This window comes from Fusarium redolens (assembly GCF_020744475.1).
Source record: "Fusarium redolens strain MPI-CAGE-AT-0023 chromosome Unknown BKA55scaffold_2, whole genome shotgun sequence".
NCBI classification, from domain to species: Eukaryota; Fungi; Ascomycota; class Sordariomycetes; order Hypocreales; family Nectriaceae; genus Fusarium; species Fusarium redolens.
Window position 1 is genome coordinate 3690201 of NW_025763665.1, and position 23925 is coordinate 3714125.

Here is a 23925-nt window from a genome sequence, read left to right on the forward strand (position 1 = left end):
AGAAGTCTTTTGCCAGCGTTAAGTCTTAATGTACTAACGGAGAAGCAAAGCAGTCAATTGGATACTTAAACTCAACGATCTTCCCCTGTTGTTTCTATATGTGACAAAGTGACGGACAATCCCTTCTACACACATTCCTTCCACTGAACATGCTCCACTTGATCTTGACCAGTCATGAAGCGAATACTATTCTCAAGAATGACCCTCAAAACCTCCATCTCCTTCTCATCGCGAGGTCCATAGATCATCAAGTATGTACTAGCAATAGCGTATTTGTTCTTGACCCATGAGGTCTCAGGAACCGAGAGCCTATGTCTCTCTCCCCAGCCCTTCTCAATGATGACGCGAGCGTCTGCTGGTGAGAGGTATAGATGGACCGATAGATCAGGGTGCCCATGTCCGAGTTCTCCTCGAGCGATGATCGCTGTCTTGGGAAGGATTCCGGACCGTGACTCGAGCAGTTCTTGCGATACGAAGAGGGCGTCGTGATGGCGTTCGTATAATGACTTCTTGGTCTCGAGGATCGAAGGGTGTTGTCGTGCGGCGTTGGCAAAAAGGTTCTCGATGTACTGACAGACAAAGTTAGTCATGTCATTGAAAGTCGAAACCAGCTCGGAAAAATGACAAACGGTTCTCATTTGCTTGGGCGCATGCTGTGATAACTGCCGATGAGGAGCGATTCCTCCAAGGATTGCTCGCTCTCCTTTACGGCGAGGGAGGCTCTTGATCTCTGGATGGCTTCCTTCTGTAGGATAATCGGCAACATAAGTAGCACCAGACTTACTCAACGCAAAGGGGCGGATGCCAAAGGTGATCCACGCCCATCCCTTCACGTTGTAAGGAGGACCGCCAGGGCCGAGGGCAAGATAATCGCGGTAGTCTTTGATACACCATGCTGCGAACGTTACTAGAGCTGTAGCTCCACAAGTCGTAGCGACAAGCCATGGACGATGGTGCGCTGTGCGCTCCAGCATTGTCTTGAGGTTTTGGAGATCTGCCATAGTGGTGAAGTCAAGGCCGATGTCTTGAAGAGCTGGTGGACATGCTGGCTACTATGAGGACGTGTTTGTTTATATATCCTCATGCGATCAAGGAACAGAGAAGCGGGTTCACCCGTGTATTTGTGACACCATTGCTCAGGTGTTGCGATGATCTATACCTATTTCGGTTGAGCTGACTGTTCGGGGCATTTCGGCCTCTGGACCGACCCCAAAAACTTCACGCAGGGGCTTGACTCGGAGATCTCCAGTAGCCCAGACCCTAGATCCTCATCCTGGTTCCGATAGCGGATGAATGCGTCAGTACAGCTCGAGTGTTTATTCCAGTGCTAAATAGTCGGCAATGCTCCCCGTCAGTCGAACTATATGTCCATCTTCTCTCCAGGTTTTCGACGTCAATTCTCTATCACTTCTACTACTAAAATGTCAACCCAACGCCTTGTTCGCTTCGTCTCGAAAGATGACGGCAAGACTTACTACGGTGCTGCAGACGAGGCCCTCCAATTTGCTAATCCTCTGGAGACGGGAAGCCCATTCTCACCTACGACTCAAACTATCGACAAACAGCACGGTATTCAAAGGCTCTTATGTCCCGTTGACATCAACCATGCTCGCTCTGTTGTTTGCATCGGGTTGAACTACACGGATCATGCTGAAGAGGCCAAAATGCCCATTCCAAAGGTCCCCGTCGTTTTGTAAGTATTGAAACACTATTTAGGCATATTTCCGTGAGTATATGTTCTGACAATCCTAATCAGCTTCAAGCCAGTGACGGCACTTACGGGCCCACACGACGATCTTGTCCTCCCCCGAGCCTCTTGGGAGAAGGGAAGACTAGATTACGAATCAGAACTGGTACCAGTCCCCAACAACAGCGACAAGGAAGATATTTATATATTTAGGTAATCGTGATTGGCAAGAGGGCCGCTCGCGTCTCCGAGGACGATGCATTGGACTACGTCTTTGGTTATACAGTAAGTCAGTATCCTCCGAAAGGTTGAGCCCAACTCACCAGTAATCTTATCACAGGTCGGCAACGATGTTTCAAATAGGGCATGGCAGCTTGAAACTCACTTGGGCGGAGGCCAATGGTGCTACTCGAAATGCTTCGACTCTACCGCGCCTATCGGGCCAGCCATCGTGTCAAAAGATATCCTCGGGTCTGCAGTCGGCCTTGGAATTAGGGGTACCTTCAACGATACCCAAGTGCAAGACGGTAGCACCAACAACATGATCTTCTCAGTAGCTGAGATTGTGTCTTTCTTAAGTCAGGGTATGACTCTGCTCCCTGGTAAGCCCGCCCATCTTAGACTCCATGTGACAAGTAATTGACTCTAGATAGGAACACTTATCTTCACTGGAACTCCTGCTGGTGTTGGTTTTGGCAGGAAACCTCAGATTAGTATGAAGGAAGGCGATATTACCAAGGTTGAGATAGATGGCATTGGTGCTATCTCTAACAAAGTTGTATATGAACAGTAAAATTATTACAAGATTGTATCATTTCAACAGAATCAGTTTTAGAACATCCCTCGAGTGAGAAGGCTTTTAAAAACACCCAAAATGATATTGAAGGTGATAATTGAGCGACCAAGCTTGCTAACAACCAATTACATCGTTCCCAACAGCCCTATTCTCATGCCACTGAGCATCCACAATTAACGCCCAAAGCTGATCCGCGCAAAAGGAAAGACTTGCACTCTCCTTATCCCAAAGCCGAAGTTGCCGATACGCATCTTGGCAAGCATCCAAAGCGTTCTGACTAAATTGTCCTCCATAAATATTCGGCATGGCTGACCCCTGTAACGTTGGGCATGCGCTATCAAAGTTCTGAATCTCGAGCTCGCCTACATCCATATAATGAACGACATCTGGCAGATGACATGCCGCGATGAGAGAGAGAGCTGCTGACCAGATATTCCGTGCCAGAAGCCAGCATCCGTAATGTCGAACGGGCTGTTCTGACTGCTGGTGGAGAAACTTCATTGCATAGTATAAATACTTCACCGTACCTTTCAATAGAGCGTCAGTGTTAGCACCTGATTGGCTTGTATCATAGTGAGCATCTGCGAGGGCCGCGAGAAATGGACGGAACACCAGCATCATCAGCTGTCCTTGTCTATCAACCAGAACCTTTCGCATTCGCTGCTTGATGGATTGCTCCAGAGTTTCAATTGTTCCTGGGGAGAAATCGGAGGAAAGCTGTGAGGCAGCTCGTAGATCCGCCGGGAGGGAACTCATCCTATTTACTAGTCAGCTACAGGTCTATAGTAATCAGGCAGGTCTACTCCGTAATTTCCGCTGCCTCATTCATAAGACTAACCACTCGTTTATCTGACGTTCAAACTCGCACGCCAAAGGATAACTGGTGCTTATGCTGGAGGCTATACTGCACCCAGTGGGTTCATCTGTCGAACTATCAGACTCGGTCACAGATCATGGCATGACAGTCTTACTACCGTAAAGTTCAGCCTTGATACGCTCAACCAATCTCCGACTGGAAGTCTCAGCTAGGTAGTAATACCATGTATCCGTGTCAAGCTACGAACCGATACTCGGCCATTCAAACGGCTGAGGAGGCGGTGGCGGAATTGGAGTTCTTTGGATCAACCGCCCGAGCCTGCCTGGTTTCAAAAGTCCAAGGTAGGGATAGATCTCTTCGGTCAATTCCAGCTGCATTTTTGCCGTGGCCCAGAGTACTCGGTGGCTGAGTTTCTGCTCTAGAATATTGGGATACCTGTTTTGTCAGCGACTTACAACTTGGTATGCAGGAGTATAAATACCTTAGTAGTATTGTTTCAGCTTTGGCAGCTGCTGTCTCAACATAGCTCCAGGCTTTCCATGGCTTCAAAGCCCACATCTGATAACTCGCCAGTAGTAACAGTGCCTGCAAGTCTTTGATAGGTGAGCCATCACTGTAAGCAGTGACTCCAAGCCAAGGAAGCGCCAGAGTAATATAATTGGATTGCACAAGCGGTTGCTTTTCTGGGGCTGTCCTTGCTGAGACCTCACCCAAAGCAAGTACCAACAGCAAGATTGCCATGTCTGGAGGATGTAGTCCTGCTGGCAGCGCTTTCTGCACTGACCAATGTTGAAGCTCACTATCTTTGAGTAGGCGATCTTCCAAATCTTTCAGGAAGTCAGGATCCAAAATGGGGGACTTGCTGTGAATGTTGACGGCGTAGTTTCTGATGAGTGATGCCGCGAGGCCCACTGATTCTGGAGTCGAAGAATCCACCGGTATATCGTCTGACATAACTTGATCACAATCGAAAGGATCAGTCGTTGGATCGGAACTCAGAAATTCCGCCTTTATCGAAGGACTTAGTCCAGGTGTTTCGGTAGCTCCATCACGGCATGGTAGCAGCTCGTCCCGATACATCTCCCAATGCCGATGTTGACCGCATCTGGAGACTGGGTGTCGAAACACATTCCAAGACATGATTATATCCCCACCCGGCCATTCCCTCCATGATTTGGGTCTTTGCTTTACAGCTGGCGCGGGCAGATTGCTACTGGGGACTACTAAAGCTCCACTAGCTGTAACGTCCATGAGCTGTTTGAGTACATTACTTTCCATTGTCTGAATTCTATCCAGGATGAGCAAAGATGCTTTATCCAAGCTTGATGTCTAATGTCAGTAAGAGTGATACTGGAGGATAGTCGCCTGGTAGACTCTATATCTGGATAAGTACAATCCGAGTTGGTCTTGACGCAGAAGCCACACCGTGGTCGTTGGCTATCGCACCGCGACTTTCTGGATCTTGATCAGCATATTCTTGACAGCTTGAAGGTGTGGGCAAAACAAACCTAGCTCTCCAAACTAGACATGCGTGCAAGGCGCGTTTTCTAGAGTACTGACCTCCAGCACGCTTGCTTGGCTCGGCCATGTTTATTTAGTGATTCTGTGTCGTGAAACTTTAATCTATGGCAGTTAACAGAGAAGAAGGGAGCCCAGAAAGCTCCTGATATGTCCCCGAAGACTCGTCGTCAATTTGTACCCCGCCTAAATTTTGACCTAGAACTCAAGCTTTGGACTCGAAAGGAGCTGAGATAGATTTTCGTATCACACTTGTCTACACTGAAAGATTGATAGGTAAGAGTTGAAAAGTAGGCATGTGGTTTGCACAGTATGTTCCTTGCCGGGTGAGAAAAGGGCAACTTTGAAGAAGGTGAGATCATATCTACAGTGGCAGAAAAATCCACTCCCGAAGTTTAACCTTTTGTCCAAGACAGCGATATCAAGCATGAGGTTACTAACCTGAAACGAAAAGAAGAAACTATTTTATGTATTATGCGTCGAACTGGCCGATAAAATACCGTAATATTAATCTATGAAGGTCCAAGTGAACAACTAACTCTTCCTTTCCCCAGTCTATGATGAACAGGCCGAGCAATCGACATTTCCGTCCTTCTCAAAATACTTGGAACCGCTTTGAGATGAAGTACCAGAGTTCCCTGGATTGCCACTATAGCTTGAGCAAAGACCACCATTTGGAAGTGAGGCAAAATCACCGAATTGACAGCTCGGGTTATTATCACAACGCTGCATACACTCCTCAAAGCTACCGACATGAGTGTTGAAGTCGATATGTCTCTGGAAGGTTGAAACATCAATGTTGACTGCTTGGTCACAGAGGACCTCGAATTCGCAGTTGCATGAGGTTTGCGAGGGTGTGTAGGTCGTGCAGATTGGTCCGACTGAGCGGGTCTTGGTGGTAACGGATGTCGTCTTGTCTACCTCGGTGGCTTGCTGGGTGATGGTGAGGGTGTCTTGATAGGCGGTGAAAGACGTCGAAACAGTGGTAACGTCGGCGGTCGTTGTTTCGGTGATTTGAGGTCCAGGGAGAGTGACTGTGACTGTTCGTGTCTTGGCTGGCAGTGTTGTTGTGCCGACAGCGGGTACTGTCTCTGTAACGACATTGATCAATGTGTCAGGATGAGGATCGACAGTCTCGGTGACAATAGGTGCAATTCTAGCAATAGTGGCCACTTCAACGCCCATACAGACGCAAGCACTGCTGTACTGCTCGGCATCTGTGCATGTTCCAGCATATGATGGGATGTCTGTTGGCCTGAGAATGTTCTTCGTTGATCGAACAGCAATAGCACGCTTGGAAGGGAGGCCAAAATAGGTTGTCTCCGTGATTCTAAATGAGAGTTAGAGTTAGACTTCGTTATCATAGTTCAATACATACGTATTCACGTCAGTCTCCACAACGTTCTTAGTCTGCGTTCTGTTGGCTTTTTTCCTTCTTTGCAGGTAGATATCTAGATACACTTACGTTACTGTCGGTTTGAAGGTAAGGGTCTGGAGTCTGTAAATGCATTTAGCAACATCATCTGAAGACGGATGAAAATGAACTTCCTGGCACTTACGTTAGTGACTGTGGCAGTCTTAGTCGGTGTGACAGAACGAAAACGGCCACAGGGTCCGCTGTAATGCTGGTGATGGCCTCGCACCAGATCCGCGTCAAGATCAACTGGAGTGGTCGTAGCTGTGGGCAATGATGTTTATGCCCTTTCGAAGGTTGGCGATAGGGCAGGGGTAAAGTGGGTTGAGTCAACCTGCGGCGTCTGCGAGATGTGCTCCAACGGTTTTGATCAAGTTCAATGCCTGGATGTCGTCCACCATGCCATCGAGGTTGCTGGTACTTTTCAGGAATACTGAGTCACTGATGGGAGATATGCTACTAAGATCCCAGATGGGGTTACGGACGAGGAGGCTGATCCCATAATGTGTGGTGGTTTCTCAGCATATGCGGCTTGCAAGCGAACAGAAGTTAAACCTGGAGAGTGGCTTGTCATCCTTGGAGCCGGTAGAGGTGTAGGTCACTTTGCTTTGCAGTATGCAATGGCTATGGGCATAAGGGTCATTGCTGTTGACAGGGGCAGGGAAAAAGAGCAAATGTGTCGAAGATTGGGAGCTGACAGGTTCATGGATTCGTCCAAGGATTTTGTGGCCGAGGTGATGAGAATCACTACCTACGGTGCCCATGCGGTTTTGCTTGCCGCCCCATCAAAAGAGGCATATGACCTAGCGCCACACACTCTGAAATTCCGTGGAACCATGGTGGTAAGTAGTCTCCATCACTTCCGAGCACGTTTACTCACAAGTTTCACAGGCCCTTAGTATTCCAAAATATCCCACCATCATAGCCGGATCGTCTGCTGCTCTTATCATTGGAAAGAAACTGAGCATTATTGGAAGCCTTGTTGGCACCAAAAGGGAAACTGACGAAGCACTCGACTTTGCAGCAAGGGGATTAATCTATCCTGTTTTGACTAAAGGGACGTTGTATGACCTTGATAGGTTCTGTGACTTGCTCCAAGCTGGAAAGGTTCCCGGACGGGTTGTGATTAAGGTATCGACCCAGAGTCTGAGAAAATAGAACCCTTTGTGTGATTTTAAATCTATTACCGCTGCACAACATATGGTCTCCTTCCATCATATCGGGCTTGTATCGCTTTCTATATTGTCTATCAAGGAAGGCAAAGGTATCAACCGGGCCACATTATGGCTGACAGCTCATCATAGAGGAGACTGAAGCTACACTTCAAATACCAAGGGAAATAGATGTGCTTTGACACTTAAAGATAAGAATTACCAACTGCTAAGCAAGGCTAAATAGACAAGATTAATCTCAGAGAAGAATTTCCAGGGCCAAACTCCATGAGATATGCGAAAACGGTTATTGTCCCGTCATAAAAACCGGATATGCTCCTTCATAACCCGGTACTCTCCACCAGCCATCAAGGGCTCCCTAACATACTCTAGCCATAGATCATCAGCACTATGCTTCTTCACGACGACACTCAGCACTCTCCGCTCTCTAGTGATTCCATATGGCCAGATAAGTCGGTCTCTAGGCCAAACTTTAGCCAATCCTTCAGCAAGTTCTTTTTGCTCCCTCGAAGCCGTAAACCTGGTCAGCTTCGTTGGAATGTCTGAGCAATGACTACCCAGATCCCAAAGCACAGGCCATTGTTCTTTCTGATCTTCAAGAAATCCTCCAGCCCACTCGCTAGTCTCTTCTCTTGAGATAACGTCAAACTTGTGTTGGTAATCTTTGAAATCTTTAGTGCCCCTTGGTATCTTGAGTCCTCCCTCCTCGATCTCGATCACTCTTGTAGCCATTGCAATAGTATGCTTAATCATTGTGAGACTCTCAACCCGATTAGTCTTTTCTCGCTCGTAAAGAAGTTCAAGTGCTCTTCTGCGAATAGCAGGCTGCCGGCACTTAGCAGCTACCCAGTAAACTGGACCAACAACCTCGCTTTCAAAAGTAAATGATGGTCCCTGCAAGATATCAGCGTCGTATTTAACAACGAAAGCTGCAGAATCAGTAGCAATGGACATTTCGCAAAGACTGTTTCTGTCACAGACATAGTCTGACCCTGAGACCATGGAGTCGAGGAACACTATCATGAGACAATGCCGCATTGTGAGGAGCTTTGCGGTTCTCATATCTTGCCTGTCGAGATCGCTGAAAGCAAGGCATGCTTCAAATGCGTGACGCCAATTCGCCAGTTCACGGATGATATCTTTGTGCCTTGCCTGCAACGCATCTCCGTCAACTATTGACGTAGTATCCGAGTTCTCTTCTTTGACGCCCTTGGAACGGTACGACTTGACGTCGTAGATGAGGGTAAATCCGATATCAACGAGGTAGTACAAGACGCAACGTGCGTCAGCCAGAGAAGCGAACTTGAGTGGTGTCGTCGTCATATGAAGAAGATGCCGTGGGAAGTCAACTCTGTCATTACCAACATACGCGAGTCGTAAGTATATCGGAGCCAAATATTGCCGAATTATGTCGGTTTCTGGTGTTTTGCGGTCCTTGATATTTGCAAGGAGCCTTCGTCCTTGGAGGATGTGCATCTTGGCTGCGTTTTGGTGCTCATGCCCAAGCATGAACTCAATACAGACAAACAGTAGACATACAAGTAGAGGTTTGACTCTTGACTCTGTCGCTAAGGGCCACGACCGAACGGCAAGGATGGCTTTGTTGTACTCGACGATGGCGGGTCTGTAGTTTGGACAGATGTCTCTCGTATCCTTTGTCTTTTCAGCATACATCAAGCTGATTGCCGAAATGGCATGCCGTATCGCAGGATCAGTAGGTGCAAGTCGTAACACTAGATCACCCCAGAAGTCGCTATCCACTGTGTCACCAACTTGAAGAGAGACATGACCTCGGTAGTAGTCAAAAGCATGAATGCTCAGTTCAATGCCAAGATCATCATTGAGAGCACGCGTGATTGGTGGACGTTCTCGAATGATTAGTGTCTGTTGGGTCAGACTGTCTGTATCTCCATAGCCGTCACATTTTCGACCAGTGCCAATACAACGTTGGCAGCCTGGCCTCGCCTCGTCACATTTTATCTTGCGGATTCTGCATGGATTGATCAGTATAAGATATGATCTGAGTGGATCTCGTTAATCTCACCTGCATGTCATGCATCCAGTGCGAGCCTTGGGGAGTCCCTTGCGGTGTCGCGACTGAGAAGCACGTAGTAAAAGTCGTGGTTGCTCTCTCGACATGAAATTGGTGGCAGATGGGTTTTACTACCTCCCAGGGGGTCAGCGGAGCATCGCCAACGAGGCGAATTGCATACAGAAGACATCTTGCCAGTGATTGCAATAATCAAATACTATGCAAATGATGTACAGAAACGCAGTACTTACAGTGTTAGACTTTGAAAAGCACCTCGTTGGCTGTCTTCGGAAAACGTTAAGCGGTGCTGACTCTGGGGATATGCAGGTGAGATCTCAATTAGTGCAATTATCTGAAACGGCCAAGCGGAGTAATCTCGACTGTTTTTATTAGCTCTAACCCTGGATGTGGGTTGGCGCTTAATAGCAGGTTAATGATCGGATAAGCACTTGGCACTTTATTTTCTTTCGTTGCTGATGTTGTATCGATGTAACCTTGAGCAAATTGATATTGGCCAGGTGCATATTTACGAGTCATGCACCGCATCGTTAGGCTACTTGACCAAGTCAGTAAAAGCTTTAAAAATAGAGACATGACTTATTAGTTCGCTTTTTCAATACCGTACACTCAACATTTCGCAACGGGGCAGTGGGCACGGGTAGCTCGCTTACACTTCTCGAGATAGTTAGGCCATATAATTCCAGCTCTCTGAATGGAGGAGAGGTCTAAAGAGATAGTTCGCAGCGTAGTCGCAAATTGTTGAGTGTATACAGTATGTATGCGTGAGAAAGGTTATTCAGTTGTGTAAAGAACCCGTTAATTTTTGGAACACAACGTGGGAGGAATGAAGTGAAGGCTTGTCTTGGACCATTTACCATCACGGGTCACGACGCATAAGTATATCAGGTGCATTCAGGAAAGAGAAGAGATTATATTGTGAGATCTTCGAAAACAACAATCTTTCAGTAGCGAATAATAAAATTCGATTATATAACAGCAGCTTAATTAATAGGTCATATTTTCCATGTCATGAATGAGAGCTTTAACCTGGACCATATCGCCATCATCGTATTTGGGGATACCCTGGACTGACCCAAACGGAGCTGCCCAAGCGGCTAAAGTATCATCAATCTCTCTCTCGGTAAGCTTCCATCGTTCAAGCATTGCGCAAGCAAGGTGATAATATTCGTTAGCATGTTGCATGAACCCGATACGTTTCCACATATTCTCAAGGGAGTAACTGTCGGAATTAGATACGATGTGGCCACCTCGTTGCCATAACCACATCCAGCGACTTAGGCCAGTGGCTGCTGGAGTTACTTGTGATACGTCCACCAGAGTGGTCTGATACTGGAATACCAGACAACAGAGAGCTGCGCTCTTATCAGACAGGATAGAGATACCAATGGCTCACTTAACGTACCTGATACGATGGTAAACATATTGAATGAACTGAGGCCATCAAACAAGCTCAAGTCTACATCATGGGAAGAACAGAAAAGTCGAACAACAGAAGATAGCGTCAATCTGAACTGATTCTTTGTTCCCATAGTTGCCACGTGGAGTTGTAGAAAACATTCTGCTGCCGACTCTGCTTGGAAACATGCCTCAGGACAGACTAGTCCGGTGTTGAGCTCGAGTGATATGACCCTCGGTGGCAGACTATAGTATAGAACGAACGCAGAGTCAAGAAGATAGATATAAGTTGCCGTTCTAGATAGTTAGGAGAAGGGCGATAAAGTGCAACTTGAGTTTAACATACCGAATCATGCTTTCAACAAGGATGAACTTGGCCCATTTTTGCTGAGTAGAAGATGTGGTACCCAGCTTCGCAAGGCTCAAGTTGTAGAGACCAAAGGATCTGGCAATCTACCAAGCACTATTAGACTAGTCCCCGCAATGCACAGCCATGAAGACGTACCGAGACTATGCGACTATAACGGTCCTTTCGAACACGCTGTCTTCCCTCTTTGGATCCCTCCCAATTCTGGGCAATACATATAAAATACGCAGCATGCAGCGCCTTCAGCTTATCCCACACAGCCGACTCATCGCCAACAAGGTCTGAAGACGCAACGATAGAGTCATCATACAAGATATCGTCGTTGAAGACCGCTTCTTCAACGGGAGTAAGCCACGCTGTTGCACGGACGCAGTCGTTTGAGTCTGGAGATAAGCATGCCCCCAGAACAGCTAGCGATGCTAGAAGTTCAGGAGGCTCCACTTCGGGGTTGAATGTTGGTTTGTGGATGATTGGGCTGTTGGGATACCAGCCAGACCAGAAGAGAAGGAGATATCTGCGCAGATTATTGGGTGAGAAGAAGTCGAAACAGCCCTTTTCCATAACTGGAGACCACGCTGTTCCAGTGCTGGAACAAAACCGCGTTCGGGTCATTGCTCTTTTGACCATGCTCACAATCTCGCGTGTTTTGACGGCCAGGGTCTGACAAGAAGAGTCGTCGAGGGAGTTATATAATTGTAGCCTTTGAGACAGGGTCCCGCAATCGAAACCATCGGCAATGCCTGATGACTCTGTAAACCGTTTTAGAAACGGTAGAGCCAACCTTTCTCGTGAAGCAGCCTGATCGAAGCAGGATACAAGGTGCATTTCGTTACCGTAGATATCGTTCCAGATGTCAAAGTCGAAGCGCGGAAATGGCAGTGACTCGCATCGAAGCCACTTAAGTGAGTTGTCCATAAAGTCAGCCACGACAACAGGCATTGCCTCAGCTTCTTGAACAACATAACTGGATATCTCTTGTTGGTATACATCATTCGTCTCTTCTGGTGACGAATCCTCTGAAGCCTTGGAACTACGTACTTGCTCATAATAGCACTCGTAGTCCCGTATACTGCATGTGCTGCAAGGAACATTGCGATCACAAGCGCGCTTCAGACGAACACAGCGATTGCAGGCCCTTGGTTTCTTACCTCTAGGTCGACGAGCAGGCAGGAGTGGTACCTCTGACCCAGTTTCGAGGCGCACCTTGCATGTTCCCCAGTGGCGTTTGAGGGCATCTCTGAGAAGCATCATAAGTGGACATGGCCATGGATAGTAGAGGTAGATGAACATACCGGCGAGTGAACGTCCGTTGGCAAAATGAACAAACAGAGGGCGGGTCTGAGACTCCTGTCAGGTTGGCAACGGCCGTCAGCCAAGGAGAAAACAAGAATGAGAGTAGTGACTAAAGGGCAATGGGTTACAGTACATACTTGCGCGGCGGGGTGATGAATCCGAGGGTTGGGATTGAGACGTAGCTGTCGCCGAATCCATGATTCGCAGGACAGTTCAACTCAGGTCTTATGGGCACCCGAGCTCAATACCTGCCTGCAAAAAGTGCCTGTTGAACTGTCAAGATCTTGGCTAAAGATGCCATCGGTCGAATGGCACAAAATTGTACAACTACCGATATGACAATCCCACATACGGATCACAACCCGTTTTGTATCTAGCTAGAACCTTGTTTGAAGCAAAACGCGGGGAAATGACAATGGCGCTATCGTCATTGGTCTCTTTCGGTTTGTGGCGGTGGAATTTTCCCGCTTTCCCCACATGATGAACATGATAACTTGCGCTGAGTTCAGTTTAGTCAAGGTTGTCTAGAGTGCGGAGGTGGAAGACATCGCGACGCCGTGTAGTGGGGCTGTAAAGATATCATGGCCAAGTCACAGCGATATAAATGGCCTTGTGTCGTGTTAATATGAGATAAGAATCAAGAGTAACAACTACTCTACCTTAATCCAATCACTCAAACTCTCAGCCGCAAGAACAATTATTGCCATGTCTCCACCTGAAGAACATCATGGCCTCAAGTCCAAATGGCCCCAAGCCTTCGATCTCGCCGGTTCCAACTCTCCCTGCCGAATCGAAGGAGAAATCAGTGATCTCGTGGTACTCGGTGAGATCCCATCTGCTATTGACGGAACCTTCTATCGAGTCATGTGTGATCCTTTCGTCCCTCCTCATCCCGACAACGTTCCTCTTGATGGCGATGGTCACGTCTCTGCTTTCAGGATCCACAACGGTCGAGTTGATATGAAGATCAAGTATGTGGAGACAGAACGATACAAGCTTGAAAGAAAAGCCGGGAAAGCTCTGTTTGGCCTCTACAGAAATCCCTTTACGCATCATCCCTGCGTCAGAGCAGCCGTGGACTCAACTGCCAACACAAACATGGTCTACTGGGCAAATCGTCTACTCGCACTCAAAGAATCTGCGCTTCCTTATGAGATGCACCCTGACACTCTCGAGACTCTCTGCTACGATCCTTTTGGAGATCAGATCAAGGCAAAGGCTTTCACAGCTCATCCGAAAATTGACCCATTTTCTGACGAACTCGTTGTATATGGGTACGAGGCCAAAGGTCTAGCGACCAGAGATATAGTCATTTATGCTCTCGACAAGAACGGCATCAAACATGATGAGCAATGGATTGAATCCCCCTGGTGCGCTCCCATCCATGATTGCGTCATAACACCCAATTTCATTGTTCTCATACTTTGGCCTTTCGAAGCCAATGTGGAGCGAATGAAAGCAGGCAAGCAGCATTGGGCTTGGGACTACAATCTGCCAGCCACGTTCATCGTAATTCCTCGTCGGAAGACCTCCAAGATTCCATCCTCATGGAAGCAGGGAGAGCACCGAGTCTATCATTGGAAGAATTGTATGAATATCCATGCAGGTGGCGCTTGGGAGGAAGATAACGCGAAGCTGTATCTCGAGTCATCGAGAGTCCATGATAACGCTTTTCCATTCTTTCCACCTGATGACGGAAGAATGCCGGCTCCAGACGCCAAAGCTGACTTTGTCCGTTGGGAGATTGACCTCAATGCCCCAAGTGGAACCCAGATGGTAGACCCAGAGATTATCCTCGACGTCCCATCCGAGTTTCCACGAATGGACGAGCGTTTCATGACGAAGAGAAATGAGTATATCTTCTTGAATGTCTTTATCCCCGAAACCTCCCAGGGCGGCACAAACATCTTCCACGGACTCAATGGATTGGCTATGCATAGTCACAGCACTGGCGAAACTAAATGGTTCTTTGCAGGCAAGGATTCTCTCGTTCAGGAACCAATCTTTATACCCCGTACGCCTGATGCGCCCGAGGGCGACGGATGGATTATTGCTATGCTGGAAAGACGTGTTGCTAATCGGAGTGAGCTTGTCGTTCTCGATACCAGAGAGTTTGAGAAACCTGTTGCTTTCATACAGCTTCCTATGCATGTCAAGACTCAGGTACATGGGAACTGGATCGACAGCAGGACGCGCACATCTACAGAGGAAATTGTAAGGCAGATTGGTCAAGTCAAGATCAGTGGAAGAGGAGCTCTGGAGCCATTGGCATGAGTGCCCTGGCGAGAAATCACTTTTAGTCATCATATCCGTCCGTCCTTAGCTATGGGAATTATGAGATTGTATCGTATGAGATGTATTTGTTATAACGAGTGTCTAGCCATTTAGAAATTTTCAGATCTCAAGTTGTTGTTAAGAACATAAACTGATTGCATATAAGAGCCTCCATCCGTTTGCATGTAGAGAATCCCCATCAGAGCCAAGACCCAATGATAAGCCTAAGTCCAGCACTGTCCAGATCCAGGGCCGGGCTGGCACTGCATACGACCGCCGCCGCAAGACCAGCAACCGTAGTCACCAGCACACTGGCACTTTCCGGGGGTGCAGTCTGCGTGAGGAGAGTAGCAGGGGAAGCAGCTGCAACGGGCCTCGAGGCCACGGAGGGCGAGGAGGGGCTATAGAATACGGTGTCAGTAGAGCTTCAAGAAAAATGTGAACAGGCGGAGGTGAAGTCTCTTACCTTGTCGATACCAGTGTAGGTGTAGCCACCGTCTTCAATGGTGACGGTGTCGGTAGCAGGAGTGGCAGTTACGCCGAGAGAGAGGAGGAGAGAGACGAAGAGAGTGGCCTTCATGATTGCTGCAGAATCTGTTGAGGTTGAATAGTTGAGTAGATGAGTGAGGATGATGAGATTAAAAATTACGACAAACTATTCGAGTTCTTATAGTCGTGAGCAGTCACGCAAAAGGCAAATCTTGTGAGGCTCGTTCATTCATTGAGTCCCAGGATAGTATTCAACTCAAGATCCCCTGAGACAGTCTATGTGCTGCACTTCGCCTCATGCAACTCGATCCTCTCAAAAGTTCTGTAACATAAGAAATTAGTCCATCATCATCATCATCATCATCATCTCGGGTTGACGCTTTACTCATTGGTCATCGCCTCGCCGTGAGGTATTTCTCATCTAGGAAGTGAGCGGCTATACATACTAGGATACAGCACTTGTACTTACGATCATGTATAATACTGGTTTAAGAAGAAATCACTGGATGTCACCGAGGCAAATGAGTGGTTACTACTCCACCTGCATAAGGGAGGATCATTGGGTTTACAAGGATTCCCTCGTATAACATAGACTGAAAATTGCACGTGTGTGGCACGTCGCCCGATAGTCCGAGTGGGAATAAAGGTGCATGTGCCGCAAACTCGGATTCCACTTGAGAGCTCGGGACCGAGATATTGTGCTCCATAATTGATCAACATGGACCAGAATAGCCGCGAACGGTGATCTCTTTTGGATTATTTGTGATTCCAATTGTGTCACTTGAACTTGAGCGAAAGTACAAGCGAAAGTTAGAGCAGCGAGTGAGTGTTAAGTCCGACCTGGGGATGCGAGGGCTAATGCAATAGGTGAGATTCCTTCGATGGACGGTCCACTTTCCCCAGGGTTTCTTAGCTTCGAATCTGTTTCTCCGTCTTGCTGACAGTGCAGTAATTTCTATTCTCAACGAATATCGACAGTCTTACTTATTACTCTAGAATAATGGCAAAGCAATGCACGATCCTACGCGTGAAGATTACAAACACTAAAACTGTACAACTGCTGTCTTATTCAATCCTTATTACTCAGCCTCTGTTTCAGAACTGATTCCACCCATTACCAACACCTAGCATCGTAACCATAAGCACTTGAGTGATTCCATTTTCGTCTTACCAGTCCTGAAAATCATACCTAATTGGAGCAAGGTCTTTCAACTCAGCGTCTTCGACTCTCAAGTCCGCAGGACAGCTAAGTAGTGGCTTAGCTCATGCAATAATGTCCGTGGGCCCCTTTTTATCACGACTGCCGATTGGCCCGGGTAGCTTACTCGGAACTTATATGCGGCGCGGGCCGCAGGTTATTCCGTATAGCGTATGGTCCTCCAGACTAACTGAGCCCAACGGGTCTCTCCTCCGTAAAAACACTTCCTCTTCTAGACTAGATTCCTGAAGCAAAGATCTTCCGTCATGTGCCGCATTTAGGCATTAAATCTAGACTCACGTAAGACGGCATTTCAGGAAGGTGGCCTCACACGGCTCATTTATTCTAATGCCGCCGTATGATCGACGAATAGTATTCCAGATGTGGCGTTTCATGTGAAAGATGACTGCATTTCTTCTGCCCTATAGACGTGGCGCCTTTCGGATCTCGGCATACGTACACCCCCAGAGTTTGACCTATCGGTCTTTACAAGATACCCGTTTCCGCGTTTAGCACTATTTTGTAAAGAGGGCTTTTGGGGGTTTGTCCGACGTATCCGCGAGAGAAGCTACCTTTATTGCCTTTTTCGTGCACCGCTAGCTGAGACGGTGTGAGATCCATGCCTGTCGAAGGAACAGATATAGAAATCCTCACAAGTCTAGGCCTTCTTGACTGAACCCTTGGGCAGGGGAACCTCCAGCTTCACCTCCGTCAGACTCCCAAGCAATCTCCTCCACATCACCGCACTCTCCTCATTTGCCGTCCCATCGGTTATCGTCACCCGGTTTCCAACAACAATAAGCGCTGATCTTGCCCGAGTCAGAGCAACATTCATCCGTCGCATGTCCTTCAAGAACCCAATCTCACGGTGCTCGTTGCATCGCACGGTCACAAACACGACGATGTCTCCCTCACGTCCCTGAAACCCGTCGATGCTCGAGACCTCAATGGGGTATGGTATACTGGAGAGATTGCGCTTGAGAACTTCGGCTTGGCGGGTATAAGGCGTGAGGACCACGATTGAGTGCGACGCGCTCTCGGTCTCTGAGCCACTGGTCAAGAGCTTGCAGATGTGAAGGCAGAGCTCTGCTTGTCCTCTATTCTCTTTTGACTTTTGTCCTGGCATTTCCTTTGCGTCGCAGTTGATGAAGATAGCCCGTTCATAGTCCATCGGCCCTGGACCCCCCTTCTGCGTCATTATCCTTGCTGGAGGAAATGGAAAGTCAGATCTGATAGGTGGCCTGGCAGAGCTACTGATGCCCGACTTCAACTTTCCCTCGTAGAATTGCCCGGAGCTGAACTCGCACAGTTTTGGATGCATCCGATACTGGGTATCTAGCATCAATGTTCTTAAGCCATCATCGCCTTCGGAGTACTTCGCTTTCGTGTAGAGTCTCTCGAATAATGACACATCAAAGTCGAGTGCCAACGCAGTCTGATTGACAGTCGGTCGTAGCTGCACATGATCTCCAACAAGAATCGCCTGTGAGCAACCCTTCACAAGTGGAACTAATGAGCTTGGTTCTGTTTGTTGAGAAGCCTCGTCAACGATGACAATATCGAAGAACTCTGAGCGTATTAATCCAATGCCTGCTCCAATGCAGGTGGTGAAGATGGTGTCGCTACGTTTAACCATTTGTGTGGCCTTCTTCATAGCCTTGTAGTCGGAGTGGATTTCCAGTCCAGCCATGGCGTCGCATGTATACTTGCGCAGATCATCGGCGACTTTGCGCACCTACATAGGGTTAACAAACTTAACCAGTGAAGATGAGCACCTGGTGACATACCTCAGTTGAGACTCGTACCAGATCTGGTTGAGTTTTCCTGACCAGTGGCTGTCTCTGAAGACGTTGAACATACCGTCGCATCACATTGTCCACTGCGTTGTGTGTCGGCGCCGTAACCAGAACCCGGGCTTTCGCATTAGCTGTTTGTAATGCGCATATCATTTCAACAATTGTCTCTGTCTTTCCAGTTCTTGTTTCTTTCTCCGCCTGTCGCCCCGATTTTGCACATTGTGATATTCTTCATCATTGTTTCCAGGTCGAGCAATAAAGATCCATGAGAAACGTCGCTGTTTTTCGAAGAGCTGGAAGACGTTGCCATCACAGTACAGTTGGTACTGCATCTTGGTTGGTAGCGACAGACGAGCCTGTCTCTGTGGGCCTTGCGAATGCGGGAACGCGAAGAGGCGACCTGTGTTGTCGATGACGCAGTCTTGTGAACGCTCAATCTTGTTCGGTATGTAGATCGCCAAGGATGATCGCTCGTCGGGTTGGAACACTATGAGAGTGCGCTGGAACAGCTCTAGGTTTGTCGCAAGAGCATCGTGAAATGTCGCGAGGCGATCAATCGACGAGTCGTATGTTCTCTTCCACTTGATCCCAGGGTAGTCCAAGTGGAATTGTTGAAGCTCTGATGGCAGAAGTATGCCCGATGAGCACAGAGCATTCTGGACCAATCCTGTCGCGGTAGCAGACGGTGGTAAATGAGCGAGGACCCACGCTTTTTGATCCGCTGTGAGAATGTTGAAGTCGAAAAGATGCATCAGGCTATCGAACGACGTGTTGTTTTTCAGACACCAGGTATATGCCAGTTTGACACATTGCGAAAAGAGACGGTTGAGCTCCTGGCACTGGGCGCTCATGGGGCCGGCGACACAGGCCCAGTCGAGATATAGGTTCTTTACTTGACCAAGGGAAGAGTTTTGGTACTTTGCAAAGTAAACAAGACGATCGTCGTCGGTGATAAGGCGGAACTGGATTGGTTCTCGACCCCCAGGGTATAGAGCTGGAGCTGAGACTGTTGATGGGATCAGGTCGGGGTCCCAGGAAACAAAGACTGTAAGAGGTCAGCACACAGACTCCAAATTATTAGATGAACTCACATGTATCACCGTCTAGGTCACCGCCAGACATAAGATCAGCGGCTGGTCTTCTTCCTCGCGTCGAAAAGACGATACAGTCGACCAGATGCGAGAGTTCCGGCCTTTCAACAACCTTGAACTTTTGCCAATCACCAGGATGAAGACAGGGGTTTCTGATGACCATTATCTCAGTGTTCATCAAAGCATGGGGTAGGCCATTCTCTTCCAGCGTCACCTTGACGGCACATTCCCCTTCCTTCAAGACATCCCATGCATCACACACACCAAACAGAAGCCTCGACCTTTTGCACGAATATGCGACATTTTTGCCCGCCCTGCTTGTTCAACATTTTTTTCAGTTCGTCATTGACTTGACGATTGATCTGAGGCTTTACGCTCTCATGCCCTTCGAGGAGCACGCGCTCTGCGAGATCGGGTCTGTTGACGTAGCTCAAGAAGCGGAATGCATCGAGGAAGTCGGACTTGGCGTTCTTGAGTAACTGCATATGGTTGCGTTGCTTGAAGAGAAGAGTTTCCTGAGAGATGCCCAATGCGTGGAGAAGAATGATGCTTTCGTCGTTGAGGAAGCCATATGAGAAGGGCTGAGATGTTAAACGGCCAGCGAGGTCTGATGGACTACTGGGCTGTTTACCTTGGAGTGCTCGACTACTGCAAAAAAGTAATCATTGCCACCACTGAATTTCTTCATCGACTTTCGAAACTTCAGTAATGTCTTCTGCTTCTTCATTCGAGGATCAACAGTGACGACACCTTCATACCCCCGATAGCGAAGTTGAAAGACCGAAGGCGTGTATCGACTGTCTCGAAAAACGATTTTTGTTCGTCGGGACAACTCATGTGCGAGACTGGGTGCTATAAGGCCACAGCCATCGGTGAAGACGTACTCGTCTGTCTCAACATCTGGGATATTCTCACATCGGTCGGGATTGATGATCATGGCCGTCTTGGAAGATGAGAAGAGTAGACCAATTCGCTTGGCCTTCTTGCCCACTGTCTTCATTCTGGTGAAATCGCCCATACCCTCGATTCGCCTCGAGATCTCCTCCTTCGTCGCCGCCATCAGAAAGCATGATCGCGACTTGAGTTGGGTGTTACTGTGACCATAGAAATCATAGTGTACCCCGTTCAAAATGATACCAGCTCGGAGACATCTGATGATGTAGTCCGAAACCTCTTGGCGAGTGCGGGGCTGTAAATCTGTCGTTGGCTGTTGCTCTTTGGCTGCGGCGCCGAAAACGAGTGGTTTGAAGGCTTCGATGGAGAAGAGCATTAATCGGTCGGTTGGATGGTCGGCTGTGGCGCGATTTGGCGTGTTGGGCTGAACTTTGAGGATCATTGAGTGCTTGCATTCCTTGAGGTCGGTTTGAAGGCTGATAGCCTTGATGAGATTGGCTTTCTTGAGAGTAGAGGGCGACGGGAGACTCGGAACCTGGAAATCCCAGACATTGTCGTCGAGACTCAAGACTGAACGCAGCGTAAAATGAAACCCTGTATCTGCCTTTTGGGATGCCATTTTAGCTCCTGAAGTCTAGACTGAGGCTTGAGATTGAGATTGAGATTTAGATGAGCGGAGTAAACCCCGACGCGCTTGAGGGGGTAGAGAAAGTGCAAATGAGCTCATCCAATGATGTTAAATTCACTGCCGTTGGTGATTCATGGTCATTGGGCATTCGTGTTACACCGCATGCTGACCCCCTCACTTCTTCAACGGTCAAAGAGTCTGCGGCTTATTTATTCCAACCACGGTCGCCATGTCTTCAGATGCGCATATCCCAAATATCTACATCATTGGACCGCAATAAACAGGCAAAACAACACTAGTCAACAAGCTACACAATGACCTAGAGCACTGGCTCGCCGATATTTCAATCGATAAACCACAAATAGTCTCCGAAGTCGCCAGAACTGTTCTGGTCAAGCACAAATACTCAGCCCAAGATATCCAAACGTCAACTACCAGGTGCTTTGAACTCCAACAACTCATTCTTGAAGCACAAGCATCCTCCGAGAAGGAAGCTCTAGAGACCTCCAGTTGGTTCATCTCCGACCCTTCCGGGTTCGACCCTTTAGTCTACGCAAAGCGATATGCCGCCCCAGATGCTGTTCGACAGTTGCAGAAACTGCCTGCCTGGAAAAAGGTCAAGGCAAGAATGGAGAGTTCTTTGATCCTGGTCTGTGAAGCGGGGACGCCGTGGCTGATGGACGATGGTGTGCGATTGATGCCTGGAAGCGATAAGGAGTGGATGCAGCTTTTTCACGACTTTTGCGAACTGTTGGATGACATTGGGCTTGAGTACTGTGTCGTACCTCGGACCATGTTGTATCTCTCAAAACGGGCAGACCTTGTACGTGCGAAGTGGACTGAGAGACGACAGTCTTTGATTGACAAACGATAGCACAAGAAGTAAAGAGAAGTAAAGGATGGGGTTCGTCATCAAATCAACGGCACTTAAGACCTTCCATAATTATAGATCTTGACATATACATACCTTGCATGGCTGGCCCTCCTCACCTCTCTGAGGAAGCGCTTTGTGGCAGACCTCGAGAAGTCCCAGTGTCATAGGTCTCTAGCTCAACCGAGTATGTGTAGTCAGCGCATATCCCGTTCTGCCCATTCACCAAAATCCCCTTTTCTGAATCCTCGTCACTCAATCGCTCCCAATTGTTATCCCCGCGGTTAACGTGCGTAGACGTTATACTTCGGTCAGTAGGGTTCGTGAACACGCGCTTTGGGCCTCCGAGAGCTGCTATCGCCTATCCTTCCACCACCAATCGTGATGAGAGTGTTTGCGTTGAGTGTCCCTGTTGAGCCTTGTGATTCTTGCCCTCGGACTCGCTTGTATAGGATTCGTAATGATGCAAGGGAGGCGGCGATGCAGCCAATACCAATTTCGACGGCGAGGACGTAGACTGTTATACAAATGTTGTAAAGCTTTTGTGCTTCCAATTGCATCCATGTGTTGAGATGGTCGTCTTTAGAGCCGATGCTGACTTTGACAGCGTGTACGGCGAGTCCTGTGTCGGCGATGTAGACCCCCTGCCCTGGATTGAATTATTAGTTAGACCTTGCATCAACACGCAATGGAAGAGCCGGACTTACCAAGCCAGCTACTATAGAACTCCGACGGCAACAACACCAAGACTGAGAAACACCAAGATAAGCACGGTCATCGTGAGCGGGAAGCCCTCCAGCGTGACAGCCCTAGCATTTTCGCCAATCATTTGCTGATTATCAAGCCCGGCATCTTGAAATCATTCCTTGAACGATATTACGCTAGAGCTCGGGATTTTAGTTCCAGTCAGTCCCCCAATCTTCTTGGACAAATGCGCCGCGTAGAGTCATTTAAATAGCTGCACTATCGATAAGGGGCGAGCCTTGCTGACATTTTTTAAACTACGATATCACATGCTGTTATGAGATGGACTCGTGAATGACATTAGCCTGTTTCAATTTCGAAGTCGCACAAGATTCAACAGCTATTGATCTAGTCTCTGCCGAAAATAAATTAACAGGGTACAAGCAAGATATAGTCTTCCTTACTATTATTCACCTAGAACCTGTTCTGCATATACCATGGGCCAAGCCAGTGACCCGGATGCAACAGCGACAGACGTACCCATGTCTGGGCCGTCACTCTCGCCCACGCTTAGTGGAATTGCTGCGGTCGTCATCGTGGTTTCGGCTCTTCCCGCCTTAGGCCCTTCACTACTGTTTTTGCCAGTGGCCTGAGTCTTTACATTGACGATCAAGATGCATACTGAACCGAAGAATGCAACGCCCCAGGGCGCCGGTGGATGTTGAGAGTCATATGAACGCCGTGGACGATGTAACCGATGTCAACACCCTCACTTCAGCCCAAGACTACAAGGTTTCTCAGGTGTCTACATCGCATGCTGCCTTAGGGCGGCATGATTCTGACTCTTTGAAGTGTGGCATATTACGATGTCCGTTCCTGACCACCAAGTGCTGAGATCAAATTAGCGCGATATGTCTTAAAGTGTTAGACGATTGAAATGCGCAAACATCTTTACACCGCGAGTGCATCGACCGATGGCTTGACAATCACCCCATATGCAAGTCAATATATGTTGCACGGCCGGAACCAACATTTGAAAGGTTAAGGCTAACAAACCGCGTCATACTGAGGGTGGGGCTTCTCAGCTTTGATTGGTGTATATGTCAATTTAGGGTTGAGTAAAGTGTGCGGCAGCTGAGATAGATGTCATCAATCAGCTGATCTCTTTTACATATCCAGGGCCATTCGACGATCTTCCAATCAATTTTCTTGTGATTGACTACACCTTGTTGCAGCCATCAGTTCAGTTGAGTAAGCACTATCAATATCTTGGCCAGATTGTTGCAGCCATCATGGCATGGCTTTCCACTTAACTTACACGTGCAGAAAGACTCGGACTAAGTGAGCGGTGGATGCAGTTACACTGTGTCCTCTGTGGTTGTCAAGCGCCACAATACAGGATTGTTCTGTCAGTTGCACCTTGTTGCATGTGATGGTACCCGACCAGACAGAGCTATGTCTAATCCCACACCACTTGCTCCATTCAAC

At 48.0% G+C, this 23925-nt stretch overlaps 12 protein-coding genes across 12 annotated transcripts; 4 read left to right on the forward strand and 8 right to left on the reverse strand.

Annotated features, from left to right (window-relative positions):
• Positions 1–12: 12 nt before the first annotated feature.
• BKA55DRAFT_556608 (uncharacterized protein) lies at positions 13–1077 on the reverse strand. The gene is made up of 2 exons (XM_046191717.1): positions 630–1077; positions 13–569 (listed from the first exon to the last, which is right to left on the reverse strand). The coding sequence occupies exons 1-2, from the start codon at positions 999–1001 to the stop codon at positions 126–128; spliced, it is 816 nt and encodes a 271-aa protein (XP_046055629.1). The 5' UTR covers positions 1002–1077; the 3' UTR covers positions 13–125.
• A 344-nt stretch (positions 1078–1421) lies between these two features.
• On the forward strand, positions 1422–2480 carry BKA55DRAFT_685095 (uncharacterized protein; the record flags this gene model as incomplete). The annotated part of the gene is made up of 5 exons (XM_046198746.1): positions 1422–1693; positions 1757–1853; positions 1901–1972; positions 2028–2289; positions 2341–2480. The coding sequence occupies 5 exons, from the start codon at positions 1422–1424 to the stop codon at positions 2478–2480; spliced, it is 843 nt and encodes a 280-aa protein (XP_046055630.1).
• A 64-nt stretch (positions 2481–2544) lies between these two features.
• On the reverse strand, positions 2545–3343 carry BKA55DRAFT_556610 (uncharacterized protein). Its single transcript, XM_046191718.1, has one exon. It carries the CDS (start codon positions 3237–3239, stop codon positions 2598–2600), a length of 642 nt encoding a protein of 213 aa, XP_046055631.1. The 5' UTR covers positions 3240–3343; the 3' UTR covers positions 2545–2597.
• On the reverse strand, positions 3309–4578 carry BKA55DRAFT_590130 (uncharacterized protein; the record flags this gene model as incomplete). The annotated part of the gene is made up of 4 exons (XM_046195041.1): positions 3309–3406; positions 3455–3508; positions 3548–3735; positions 3782–4578. 4 exons carry the CDS (start codon positions 4576–4578, stop codon positions 3309–3311), a joined length of 1137 nt encoding a protein of 378 aa, XP_046055632.1.
• Positions 4579–6357: 1779 nt separating this feature from the next.
• On the forward strand, positions 6358–7390 carry BKA55DRAFT_590131 (uncharacterized protein; the record flags this gene model as incomplete). Its single annotated transcript, XM_046195042.1, has 4 exons — positions 6358–6430; positions 6497–6649; positions 6704–7074; positions 7124–7390. 4 exons carry the CDS (start codon positions 6358–6360, stop codon positions 7388–7390), a joined length of 864 nt encoding a protein of 287 aa, XP_046055633.1.
• Positions 7391–7701: 311 nt separating this feature from the next.
• Positions 7702–9543, reverse strand: BKA55DRAFT_499610 (uncharacterized protein; the record flags this gene model as incomplete). The annotated part of the gene is made up of 2 exons (XM_046186669.1): positions 7702–9394; positions 9449–9543. 2 exons carry the CDS (start codon positions 9541–9543, stop codon positions 7702–7704), a joined length of 1788 nt encoding a protein of 595 aa, XP_046055634.1.
• Positions 9544–10348: 805 nt separating this feature from the next.
• BKA55DRAFT_556618 (uncharacterized protein) lies at positions 10349–12837 on the reverse strand. The gene is made up of 6 exons (XM_046191719.1): positions 12650–12837; positions 12512–12566; positions 11358–12456; positions 11199–11305; positions 10860–11149; positions 10349–10809 (listed from the first exon to the last, which is right to left on the reverse strand). Exons 1-6 carry the CDS (start codon positions 12708–12710, stop codon positions 10442–10444), a joined length of 1980 nt encoding a protein of 659 aa, XP_046055635.1. The 5' UTR covers positions 12711–12837; the 3' UTR covers positions 10349–10441.
• A 212-nt stretch (positions 12838–13049) lies between these two features.
• BKA55DRAFT_556620 (carotenoid oxygenase) lies at positions 13050–14935 on the forward strand. Its single transcript, XM_046191720.1, has one exon. The coding sequence runs from the start codon at positions 13218–13220 to the stop codon at positions 14784–14786; it is 1569 nt and encodes a 522-aa protein (XP_046055636.1). The 5' UTR covers positions 13050–13217; the 3' UTR covers positions 14787–14935.
• BKA55DRAFT_734009 (uncharacterized protein) lies at positions 14936–15494 on the reverse strand. The gene is made up of 2 exons (XM_046201245.1): positions 15253–15494; positions 14936–15187 (listed from the first exon to the last, which is right to left on the reverse strand). The coding sequence occupies exons 1-2, from the start codon at positions 15364–15366 to the stop codon at positions 15011–15013; spliced, it is 291 nt and encodes a 96-aa protein (XP_046055637.1). The 5' UTR covers positions 15367–15494; the 3' UTR covers positions 14936–15010.
• Positions 15495–18418: 2924 nt separating this feature from the next.
• BKA55DRAFT_534586 (RNA dependent RNA polymerase-domain-containing protein) lies at positions 18419–20873 on the reverse strand (the record flags this gene model as incomplete). Its single annotated transcript, XM_046189610.1, has 4 exons — positions 18419–19314; positions 19361–19591; positions 19623–20008; positions 20119–20873. The coding sequence occupies 4 exons, from the start codon at positions 20871–20873 to the stop codon at positions 18419–18421; spliced, it is 2268 nt and encodes a 755-aa protein (XP_046055638.1).
• Positions 20874–21162: 289 nt separating this feature from the next.
• Positions 21163–21756, forward strand: BKA55DRAFT_500974 (AAA domain-containing protein; the record flags this gene model as incomplete). The annotated part of the gene is made up of 1 exon (XM_046186786.1): positions 21163–21756. A coding segment is annotated over one exon (594 nt), but the record flags the coding sequence as incomplete, so codon positions are not given.
• A 308-nt stretch (positions 21757–22064) lies between these two features.
• On the reverse strand, positions 22065–23032 carry BKA55DRAFT_534587 (uncharacterized protein; the record flags this gene model as incomplete). The annotated part of the gene is made up of 3 exons (XM_046189611.1): positions 22065–22402; positions 22461–22502; positions 22978–23032. 3 exons carry the CDS (start codon positions 23030–23032, stop codon positions 22065–22067), a joined length of 435 nt encoding a protein of 144 aa, XP_046055640.1.
• Positions 23033–23925: the final 893 nt, after the last annotated feature.